The 12,541-nt window shown below is 37.0% G+C and overlaps 1 protein-coding gene across 10 annotated transcripts in view; it reads right to left on the bottom strand.

Moving 5' to 3' along the window:
• The window catches only part of HERC1 (HECT and RLD domain containing E3 ubiquitin protein ligase family member 1), a 187,125-nt gene that overhangs the window by 27,419 nt on the left and 147,165 nt on the right, over window positions 1-12,541 (bottom strand). For 9 of the 10 annotated variants that reach the window (XM_042988679.1, XM_042988678.1, XM_042988682.1 and 6 more), the window contains 10 exons: window positions 11,028-11,298; window positions 10,682-10,895; window positions 9,662-9,918; window positions 8,438-8,565; window positions 6,941-7,068; window positions 5,515-5,715; window positions 4,191-4,321; window positions 3,186-3,385; window positions 2,700-2,805; window positions 361-507 (listed from right to left, as the gene is read on the bottom strand). In XM_042988679.1, the coding sequence (XP_042844613.1) occupies window positions 361-507; window positions 2,700-2,805; window positions 3,186-3,385; window positions 4,191-4,321; window positions 5,515-5,715; window positions 6,941-7,068; window positions 8,438-8,565; window positions 9,662-9,918; window positions 10,682-10,895; window positions 11,028-11,298 (1,783 nt within the window). The remainder of the gene's footprint in view (window positions 1-360; window positions 508-2,699; window positions 2,806-3,185; window positions 3,386-4,190; window positions 4,322-5,514; window positions 5,716-6,940; window positions 7,069-8,437; window positions 8,566-9,661; window positions 9,919-10,681; window positions 10,896-11,027; window positions 11,299-12,541) is intronic. The other variant, XM_042988686.1, reaches the window with a different exon arrangement.

The following is a 12,541-nucleotide window of genomic DNA, read 5'->3' as shown; positions in this document are numbered from 1 at the left end:
GTCCATTTCTGGGTTCTCTATTCTGTTCCAATGATCTGAGTGTCTGTTTTTGTGCCAGACATTTTAAATTTACACACTTCACATTCACAAAAACATTTTAGAAAAAAATCTATATACTCCAGTGAAATTTAGCAACGTCTAATTACATAGGTACTACCCAATTTTCTGGGGCCTTTTCTAGATGACTTTAAAAATATATCAATAAGAAAAATTAAAGAGTGGAGAATTCTGAAAGGAGTTTCTTCAGTACCCAAAGTATTAGTACACAAAATATTCCTAGGGATGGTTGGGTTAATTTTTACCATATCTAAGTTAATGCATAAACATTTCTTAAGATAAAAATAACATCTGTACTCTTACCCTTAAAGACCAAATGTTCATGAGCCCACCTAGTCCACCAGACACGAGGGCCAACCCATCAGAACTAAAGGCAACAGTCCGGACAGGGGTGATGTGTCCCCGCAGCTGATAAACACATTTGGCTCCGGCTGATTTCCTATATCCATCCTGCAATTCATTTTGATTTTTAGCATATATTGAAATTAAAACAAACTTATAGATTCAAGATTTATAATTCATTCCTGGAAATTTTATATTTCAGTAAAAAACTGGGCAAGAGGGAAGGACAACTCTCTCATAGGTTTAGCTTGAGAAAATAATAAAATAACAACGTGGTTCTCCTTGGCTCCTCTGAAACTGAGTTCATATTTTTTGACACCCTTCTAAGTGAATTTCCTATTCTTCAAACCGGCAGAAATTACAATTGTAAGTTCCAATTATCCCTCAGAGATAGAAAAATCCTAACTTCTGCTTTTTAATGAGTGTTCTAATTTTTAAATTTAGCTTTATGTAATTTTCATTTTTAGCTCCTAAAATTCATGAATTGCACATGTTGGGTCTATATAAACAGGCTCTTCTTTTTGATGGCCAATGGTTCTGTTACGTGGTGTCTAATTTCATGTTTGCATTGTTGCATCTTGCACGTTTTAATTTTTTTAAGTTAATTTATTTGGTGAGGGAGGGAGAGAGACAGAGGCAGAGACAGAGAACACTAGAGGTGGAGGGGCACAGAAAGAGGATCCCAAGCACGCTCTGCACTGTCAGCATAGAGCCCAAAGCAGGGCTTGAACCCACAAACCATGAGATTATCACCTGAGCTGAAATCAAGAGTTGGAAGCTTAACCAAATGAATCACCCAGGTGCCCCTGCCTTGCACGTTTTAGAAGTGAGATAGGTCCAAAGGGCTACTCTCTAGTACAAACAGAAAATCAGATTTATCTTTAGTGCCTCGACTTCCACTTCTTTTTCATTAAGAAAAAAATTTTTTAATGTTTATTATTATTTTTGAGAGCAGGGGAAGGGCAGAGAGAGAGGGAGACACAGAATGAAGCAGGCTCCAGGCAGTGAGCTGTGAGCACCTGTCAGCACAGAGCCCAGTGTGGGGCTCGAACTTACCAACTGCAAGATCATGACCTGAGCTGAAGTCAGATGCTTAACTGAGCCACCCAGATGTCCCTCCCAATTCTACTTCTATATTTTCCTCTCATTAGTGAGCTATTTACCTCTCCCTCTTAACCTCTTTCTTCCTGTCCTTAAGCTCCCTCTTCCTTCTAGTTATGACAGTGTATATTACCAGATGTACTTATTTATCCAGATATAACATAAGGTATATTTCTTCCAGGGGTATTTGTATCATGAGCAAAAAGAAAGAGCAACAGAAGGTGCAAACCGTTAGCTCAGGGATGCCATATGACTGGCCACCAAGTATTTTAAAGAATTTTAAGTCAGGTGCCAATGTTTAATATTGGGAGATTTTACTTAAAACGCTGGGTTTCTGGCTTCTATCAGGAAAAAAAGAGACAATCTGGTAACAATAGCCTCATTTCTGGATGGCGGCAATCAGCTCTCTGGCAGCCGTGTCCTTTATAGAAAGCATGTGTGTTTCTAGGTTTTTTGTTTTTAACCTCTCCACACCAACTCCCAGCTTTTTGAGTTTATGTTGCTTGTTTAGATGGCCTTATAAGCATCTATCTGAATCTGTAAACTCTTTTTTTAAATCATTTTTTAAAAAATGTTTATTTATTTTTGAGAGAGAGAGAGAGAGAGAGAGAGAGAGAGAGAGAGAATGCGATCAGGGGAGGGGCAGAAAGAAAGGAAGACAGAGAATCCTAAGCAGGCTCTGTGCTGTCTGCACAGAGCCCAGTGCAGGGCTTGAACTCACAAACTGTAAAATCATGACCTAAGCCGAAATCAAGAGTGGGACACTTAACAAACTGAGCCACCCAGGCACCCCCTGTAACCTCCTTTGAAGTTAAAGGAATTGTTCTTCATAGGTGGAATGCGGTATCAGCAGCAGATACTTTGGACAGGGGTGTTCCTGTGGTGTTCCCATTTCACTGTACCAAAGATTTAGGACTTCTCTATCTGTAGTACCAAATAATATCCATTACTATAAATGATCACCACTCAGTGTATCTTGAATGTCTCACTTTAACAAGCAATCATGCCGTCCTGACTTATAAAAAATAAGGCCAATTCAGAAAACACACAAAGTATGACAATTATTCATGTTTCCCTAATGGATCTTGCCCTTTAAGATACTGAGTAGTGAGTATCTCAGTAATCAAAGGAGGATTACTTTGATAACACAAACCATCTTTGGTTTCAGATAAGGTCTTCAAAAGCACCAGAACATTTACCTGGCAATTTGGCTCCTGGTCCCACCATCCTTCTGAACTAGTCACACTGGTCTGTGTGGTATCTTGTGGAATACGCCAAACACATACCAAGCCACTCTGACAGCCACTTAAAATTAATCACGTAAAACCAAAACATGTCAATATGCAGAAGTAAATATACTTTCAAAGAGCAATCAATTAAAGACCTGATAAAACTATTACAGTATTATTTTAAAAATTATCTGCAATAGGTATATGCTATAATCTTTTACAAGAATTACAAGAAGAATCGATAGTCTAGCAACATCACACCCAGATAAGGAGACTGCATTCCAACTTCCACATTTTGCCTTATTTCTCTAAGGTAATCTTATGGAATTAGACATTATAAGAATAGTAACAGGCAAACTGTTTAAGACCACTGAAAAGCCATATTTAACGCAAGTAACAGTCCATAATAATATAAAAATTAAGACACACACACACACACACAAATTTGTAACATACGTAGCCATCAGTAAATGCAATTTGGATCCTTTCCCTGGGAGGCTGCACCAAGCAATGCCATTTACAATAGATGGATGGCAGAGTGAATGTAGACAGCGCCAGCATCCTGAAATAGGCCCCCAGAGTTTCACATTTTCTTCTTTGGCACATGTCATAAGAATATGACCTGTTGGGTCCCACTTCATACTAACAAGAGTATCCTTAAAATGACAGGGAGAGAAAAAAAAATCATAGCAACCTTCCTTCACAGATATGTAAACTCAGTAATTTATGACCTATACTTCCATTACTCAATTATTTTGAAATCAATATTTTATGCAAATAAGATACTGTCATATCATTCCCAATCACAAGACAACTCACCCTTTAATATAATCTGCATTATATACACTTGCTACAGTCAAAGCTCAGTAAATGTTAGTTGAATGAATGAATTAGGAAATTCTGATTCAGAAGTAATATTTATCTTTCATTAGCATTTTTAAGAATTATTGACTTGTAATCATTAGAATAATGAAAAAGAAACTTAAAAAAAAAGCATCCTTCATACCAAAATAGCAAACATTATGAGAAACTAAGACATATTGTACGTTTACATGGTTGACGTCGTGTTCTTCTGACATTTTTTTATTTTTACCCTCCTTCACACTTTCAACCCCTGCCTTCGTGCACTTGTGTTTTGCCTAGATGGCCCTGTAAGCATTAGAACCAGCAACTCTTTTTAAGGTAAAGGAATCATTCTTCATAGATGGAATTTCTAGCATGACAGGGGGTGTTCCAAGGGTGCTCCTATTTTACTGTTTTGGTTTTACTTCTTTCTTGGCTTTCTTGATGGCTTTCTTACACAGACCTTTCCATGTATATACATGGTCGAAAGATTTTGTGTAACAATAGAATATGAAATCATAAGTGAACTATGTTAAGAAAGTTTAAAGAAAACTAGTATCAAGCAATACTATAGTAAAAAAACAAGAAAAAGTAACCATCTGGGAAAGATGTTTTTACCTTATGTGCATCAATTAGAACAATGCCTCCTTTCTCAAGTGGTTCCTTCGTTCCCAGTAACAATTTTCCATCAAAAAATCCTACCGCAAATGGTCTGTCTTCACTGAACCAAGCAATGCAAGTTACAGACACTAACATGATTAAAAAAAAAAATTTTTTAAGAAAAAAATATGACACTCATATGTCATTGTCTAACTTAAAAGACATATTTTTGCAACAAACATATGCTACCACAACCACTCCAAGTAAATTTCCAAACATCTCTTTGATGCATTTATTAGATAAAAGGTAGGCTGAGAGCAGGGATTCTGTGTAACTTACTTTAAAAGTATTATAATAAGTGACAAGGACTACCTCATTTTTAACCTTTTATTCTTTTCAGATGATTACTGAAAAGTTAAATTCCTTGCTGATTCCAAGTCCATGTACCAGGTTCCTTCCTTTTGGACCAGAATCTACCATGAAACTGAGAAATGAAATAATCCATCATAGAAGGAAAATTATCTGTCCCTTCTTTTGCTTAATATTCCTTACTCTGTGTGTTTCCATATTTTACCAAACATGTTCTAACAATCTACATTCATATTTGCTTCTTCAAGTACACATTAACTCTGGAAAACTACAAGAGAAGTAAGAAACAGTATTTATCTGTGGGAGTAGAATGGGGACATGTGGAATGAGTAGATGGGAAAAAGACTTTTCACTGCCTATCTTTTTAAACTTTAAGATTTTTGAACCCCATGAAGGTATTACCTATTAAAAAAAAAAACCTACATTTAAAAAACACTTGTTCTATTCTGTGCCATGTAAGCTGGGACCGTGATCTGTGAAATACTCCACTCCCCCAAAACAATGAACAAAACCATGTAGTAAGATGTCTATGCATCCAAAGGGAACACAGAAAATAAATGAAAGGAGACTTCCTACTATCTCTTGTCATACCAGGAACGTCCCTCCTCCTCCTTCCATTTCCTCAATTTCATTTGTTAACAATTTCATCTCTACCAATGATTATAATTCTTTTCTCTTGGACATTCCTAACTTTCAAGGGAAATTGGCAGCCCCACTTAAGTTTCAGACACTTACACAAAGGATGAATGACTAATACAATACTATTAGATCTCATTTTGGCAGAGGTATGTGGTAGATGTTGGGAGGGAATTATCTTTCAACGTAGTAACTAACTAAAACGAAATACCAACTGGAAAATTTAGAAAACAAAGCCAAAAGTAATACTAACTCTGCATTTTTAAAAGCAAGTGCCAAAAAAAATAAGTTTTTTGATTGGGGGAAATACTTTCTTAATGAGACGCAAGTCATTTACCATCTTTTCGATAGCAATGTTCCAATTCTCGACGGTGCATAGTGGATACATCAACAACTTCTATCAGTCCTAGAGAGCCATCCATCCGTCCCACCAACAATAATTCTGGAGACTCTCCTGACCAGGCTGTAGCTGGACCCTCTTCTGGCCAAGCCAGGGCAGATACCCAATGAGGCTGAATATCTACTAATCCTTTACCTCCTAAAGAGGGAGAAAATGTTAACTAGTTACTTAATCCTTAAAAACAATAATACAAAAATATTAATTCTAATATTCACTCAAGGCAGTCCTCAATTTCATAATAGTCTATTAATAAATACAATTATAAGGCAGGATCCTTCATTTATATACTATATATGATTATCAAATTCACAGGCTTTCCTATAACTACTAATGGGACAAAAATGATAGCTTTACTTAAAGTTTATTTATTTTTGAAAAAGAGAATTGTGACAGAGTGTGAGTGGAGGAGGGGCAGAGAAACAGGGAGACACAGAATTCCAAGTAGGCTCCAGACTCTGAGCTGTCAGCACAGAGCCCAATATGAGGCTCAAACCACAAACTGTGTGATCATGACCTGAGATGAAGTCGGATGCTTAACCGACTGAGCCACTCAGATGCTTCAAAGTGATAGCTTTATTAAAGAAGGAGTAAAGGAGGGGCGCCTGGGTAGCTCAGTCGGTTGAGCTTCGGACTTTGGCTTAGGTCATGATGTCATGGTTCATGAGCTCCACATCAGGCTCACTGCTGTCAGTGCGGAGCCTGCTTCTGATCCTCTGTTCCCTTCCCCTGCTCACGTTCTCTCTCTCAAAAATAAATACAAACTTTAAAAAAAATAAAAAGGAGTAAAGGAAAATATTCAGTGTAGAAATGTCAAACACTTACATCCTTTCCTAATAATTACTGAAAATCAAATTAACGTAAGAAATTTCTCTAGAGTTAAGGCTAGCTTTTCCTTCAAATCTGTGAAACATAGAAAAGCCTTTCTTCAAATATGCAAAAACAAACAAAATTATGCAATAAGCCTAAGATTATAATAATTTTTACTTTCCAGAGACATATCATTAAAAATTGAAATGAGTTTGTACCTGTGAATTAGACAAAATTAGTAGAAATATTTCAAGTGATTCAAAAGAATGCATCACTGAAAACTCATAGCTCAAAACCTATTCTGAACACTTATAGTTGTATGGGAAAAGAATTTTTAGCTTACAACTACCAGGTTAGTCAAAACTCTTAGAAAGAGAAGTCAGGAAATGATCATTTCCTCTTTAATTTAAACTATAATATGCACACATCTACACAGCTGAAGAACAGACTGTGAGTTTCAAGGTGAAAGGAAGCCACTGTTTGGACTCAGAAAGCTAAAAAAAAAAAGGCTTAAAAAGTACCTTCAGTAATTTGCTAGTATTGGCATGACTCTTACCATTAACTTGCCAAATATTCACCATCTTTTCCAAGGCCCCAGCTAGATATTTGCCACTGATACTCCAGGAAACAGGTGAGAAACTTGGATCACTGGGTGACCCCAGGCTCTCCTCAGCATCTCCTTCTCTAAAATATAAAAGACACATATGGGATTCTAATCCTCATCATCCAAAAATATATAAAACCTCAAATCTTAAAATAAAGGTTTCATATGGACTGAAGTAAATAATAGAGACTCTTCATTTCAGAAGCTTGGCTAGCAGTATTTGACAATCACATATTTGCTAGCATTTGTCATGGTGTGAAAAATGTAGAATTAAAGAAGAGTGATGCTTAGATTACCCAATTACCATAGTAGATAATTTCTCAACAAAGACATTCTGATTCTTTACGGGTTGTAAACCTGGTTATTATTCAGAGCACAATGATTCTTGTTTGCCTAATCTCTAGGGAAGCTCTCAGAAAGGAAATACCTATGCCAGCTATAAAACTATAAAGGCTGTTAACATTCTGTAAGAAATATCATTAATTCCTAAATAATCCTTAAAGAATGATGGAATATTAGCCTACTGTTTTACAGAATTTAACATTTATAATGCTAGCATAGTAGACCTTGATTTAATTCTAAGACACTGATTGTTAAAATTTTTATTTTCTTAATTACTATCCCGGAAATTTAAAAACACACACCAGAGATATAGTAAGACTATTCTAAAAGAAAAACTGTAGGGGGCCTGGGTGGTTCAGATGGTTGAGCATCCAACTCTTGATTTCAGCTCAGGTCATGATCCCATGGTTGTGGGATCGAACCCCACACTGGGCTCCATGCTAAGTGTGGAGTCTGCTTAAGATCCTCTCTCTCAGAGCACCTGGTGGGCTCAAAGAGTTATGCATCTGACTCTTGATTTCAGCTCAGGTCATGATCTCACAGTTTGTGGGATTGAGCCCCATGTTGGGCTCTGCGCTGATAGTGCAAAGCTTACTTGGGATTCTCTCTCTCTCTCTCTCTCTCTCTCTCTCTCTCTCTCTCTCTCTATCTCTGCCTCTCCCCTGCTCTCAAAATAAATAAACTTAATCAGGGCACCTGGATGGCTCAGTTGGTTGAGCATCTGACTTCGGCTCAGATCATGATCTCCCAGTTTGTGGGTTCAAGCCCCACATCAGGCTCTGTGCTGACAGCTCAGAGCCTGGAGTTTGTTCCGGATTCTGTGTCTTCCCCCCCGACCACCCCTCCCTCACCTGTTCTCTGTCTCCCTCTCTTTCTCAAATATAAACATTAAAAAAATTTTTTTTTAATTTTCCCTTTCTCTCCCTCTGCCCCCTCCCTGGCTCTTGCTCTCTAAAAAATAAAACAAATTAAAATTAAGAAAAAAATAAAAGAAAAATTGTAATAACTTTTAATGACACTGTGATTACATTAACACAACCAAGATGAAGCATGTTTAGGATTCTCTTATTTTAAATGTTACACATGAGAGCTGATGTTAGCACTCACAATCTGTTGAACACACAGGTTTGTTGCAGTGAATATTGCTTCTTAGTAACATTCCATACCCGGATGGTACCATCATTGCCACTTGTAGCCAAAAGTCCTTTTTTATTACACCAAACACAAGTCATCACCTAGAAAGGTTGAAAAAGTCCAATGATTTTTAATTAAGTTTTTTATTTTAATTCTAGTATGGTTAATATACCATGTTATATTAATTGCAGGTGCACAATGTAGTGATTCAACAATCCTATACATTACTCAGTGCTCATCATGATTAGTGTACTTTTAACCCCTTCACCGATTTCACTCACACTCCCACCCACCTCCCTTCTGGTAACCTTCTCTACAGAGTTCTGTTAGAGTTAAGAGTCCACTCTTTGGCTGGTCTCTTTTTTATTCCTTTATTCGTTTGTTTTGTTTCTTAAATTCCACATATGAGTGTAATCATGGTATTATCTTTCTCTGATTAATTTATTTTGTTTAGCATTATACTCTCCAGCTCCAGCCATGTTGTTGCAAATGGCAAGATTTCATTCTGACAAAGTCCAACATTTTTGAGCAAGTTTTGATTCAAATGATTTTGTCATTCTATATCTATCAAATTAAAAAATAATCTACCAGAAAATTGTAAAAGAAAAATATTCATGTTATAGCATAATATACATGGTTTCACTCTTTCCTAATTGGCTTGTAAACATACATCTATTTGTATGGCTTTAAAGTACTATGCCTAAACTCATTTGAGTTATTGCAGACCTATGAGAATCTTTACTAAACATGTTTAATTCAATAAAGTATAAATATTTCAACATATGTTGTACAAAATAAACAACACAGACTAAGAAGTGACTTTTAAAGTGGTAATAACGGAAGTCAGTCTTCATTTCCTAAACTGCCCTTGTCAATGCTCAAGGGTCTGGTAAGTTAGATTAACACAGCAGTTAACAATTTCTTCTCCTCTTGCACATATAAGCCCTCATCTTTGTGAGGTAATTCCCTTGGTTTTCTTCTCATCCCCCATCTGATTTTTCTATTTGTACACTACTATGTCAACCCAACATACAGAGAAAAGAAAGCTGGTAACTACTAGACAAATATTGGTAATTGTGCATGTGTGTGCACGAGGCAGAGAGAGAGAGACACTTAAGATCTAAGCTCTCAGAGAAGGGCAGAAACTATTTCATCTTACATAAGGTGATTAACATACTTAGGGCTCAAAATACATACTCTGTTTTGATGAGCCTCCAACTTGATAAAGGAGCATTTCCTGAGATCTCCTCCCATATCAGCGAGTGTTTGGGGAGTAGTTTGGTTGTCGCGGTCATGTGCAGCAAGAGTGCGCACAAGCTGTTGAGCAGCCCATTGCCTATGCTGTGAGGACAGCCTGGAGGAGAGGCAGCAGGCTGCCAGGGCATTAGCCAGCTCCAGAGGGCCTACAGCAGAAGGATCATAGGAAGGATGGGCATACAATTGGGCAGTTAAACCTGCTTAAACAAAACAATGAAATGATGCCCAGGTAAGAGCTGGTGGTGGTAAACAAAAAAAATGGGTTAACCCATATCTTTTAAAAATTAGCACTTTTGCAAGCAATCAATTCACTAAGATATGCATACAAGGTATAAAGCATTTATCTCCTATCACATTCTCTAATAAATCTGATTCATTGCAAATATACATTTATATACACCAAGACTCTTTGCTCTAAGTACACACATATTCAGAATGCATCAGAAATAATTTCAAAGCCAGGGCAGAGACAGCATGCCCTAAAAAGTAAGAGTTTGGCTTTTGCTGCTCAAAAGTGATCATAACAGCCAGTCAAGAGGCTGGGCTGATAGATCCCAAAGCCCATCTATCTTGGCCGAATGGTCCTGATGAAGAGAAGGGTAGAGACAATAATGATTAAGGAGTCCCTTCAAACTGTTATCATCTTATGACAAAGAGAAAAATAACCGTATCTTTACATAAATTTTATTAAGGACACCTAACCAAGATTATTATCTATTGTGATTCAAACCATAATCTAATAGAATAATCAAACCAAGATTAATTTGGTACATTTTCTAATATCTGTTTCCATGCACCATGAGAAAGGATCCATGTAGTTTTTTATGATCTGAACTTAAGAAGTATACATGACGCTATGTAATTTATCACTTACAACAACTCTAAAACACGTTTTAAAAAGCACACATCAAATTGATTACAAGACTGTATATTTAAAATGGTAAATGATATGAAACTTACCTTTCTTTTCAACTTCAGATTTATCATAGTTAGGTCTCAGTTTGGCCCCCTTGTCTGCTAGTAATGCCACAAGGGCCTGAGTTACAACAAAGTTTGGGGAGGTTACAAGCTTATTCTCTTCAGCAATTCCTCGGAGAAAGCTGGGTAGAAACTTTCGCTGAATTGGATCATCGACCGTGGTTAGATTTACACCTGTTGCAGCAGAAATCAAGTTCTGAAGAGGCAATTGGAACAAACAGGTTTAATTTTTACATATAATTTTGGAACAAAAAGATTTCACCTCAAAAGGCTCTTTAAGAACTGGTCAGAAATAACGCAACACGAAAAGCACTGAAAACCAGCTTACCTGTGTACACAACTGCACCAGGAGTTTGGCAGCACTAGGAGTGTTTGATGCCAGACATCCCACTGCTGTGCTCAGATAGGCCAGGCAAGAGATGGGCTTACTGGCCTTGCTGTGCCCACCTCGTGAGCGTTCTGAGGTGCTTGCCATGGCAGAAGGGCTGGTAGAAAGGCCAGCTCTCCCTGCTGCGGCCAAGCACATTAACCGAACCAGTGTTCGGATATCTGTAAGCCCCAGAGATTCCAGGCCAGCAGCCAGGCTACAGCTGGAACCACTGCCAAGAAAGAAAAAACACTTCAGATGGATAAAGAAAACAGATTTCTGAAGGGACCACTGGGAGCCCCACCTATCAGCCAAAGTACCAATAACTAAAATAAAAGTCAAGCTGCAATATTACTAGCCATATGTATCTTAAGATAAGTCAAAAAATATTAAGCTGGAAACTGTTAAGATTTTAATTATTTTAATTTCATGAACTTGGAAGTATAACTAAGTATAATACACAAGAAAGTTCACCAACTGTGAGTTTTCACAAACAGGACCAACATGACCAACACCTAAGAAGCCTGCTTGGGTTCTTCTCAGTCACTAGACCCCTAAAAGTAACGAATACCACTGACTTTTTAAGTCATGTATCAGTTTTGCCTGTTTTGAACTTTATATAAATAAGATAAAGTCTGTAATCTTTTGTGTCTGGCTTCTTTTAAGACTCATCCACGTTGTTGCATTATAGCAGTAGATACTCTTTTTCACTGACATATTAATAAAATCTACCATAATTCATTTCTCCATACAGATGACAATTAGGTGGTTTCTAGCATGGGGCTATTATAAATAGCAGTGCCATGAAGTTCTTGCTTATGTCTTCTGGTGCACATATAGAAGCATTTCTGCCGAATATATACCCAGGAGTAGCTTTCTAGGTGATAGAGTATGTTCATATTCACCTTTGGTTGGTACTATTGAACGGTTTTCCAAAGTAGCTGTACCAATTCACTTCCTTACTGGCAGTGTGTTCTGGGTGTTCCACATTTTCTAGGTGCTCACATTTTCCCACCAGTCTTTTCCATTTTAGCCTTTCTAATAGGTGTATTTGTATCTCACTGGTTTTCCATTTTCATTTCTCTGAAGACTAATGAGGCTGAAGACCTTATTTTCCATGTTTACTGGCCATTTGGAGATCCTCTTGTATTATTTTGCATTTTGCCCACTTCTTCTATGGGTTGTCTCTTCTTCTCATAGATTTGTAGAAATTCTTTACATGTTCTGTTGGTTATATGCATTGTTCATATGTTCTCCCATTAAGTGGCTCATTTTTTTTACTTTCTGACTTTTTATTTTCTTAATGACTTTTGCTGAAGAGAAGTTCTTTTTTAATGTAGTTCAATTTATCAATCTTTTTCTTGATGATGAATGGTTTTTGTGACTCACTTAAGAAAACTGCACCTATCCCAAGACTGAGAATAAATTCTTCCTACCTTAGAGAAACATTATTGATTTATCTTTCACATTTAGAT

Source organism: Panthera tigris, chromosome B3 (assembly GCF_018350195.1).
Source record: "Panthera tigris isolate Pti1 chromosome B3, P.tigris_Pti1_mat1.1, whole genome shotgun sequence".
Taxonomy (NCBI): Eukaryota; Metazoa; Chordata; class Mammalia; order Carnivora; family Felidae; genus Panthera; species Panthera tigris.
Note: the sequence above shows the minus strand (reverse complement) of the source record. Positions and strands in the feature narration are given on the sequence as shown.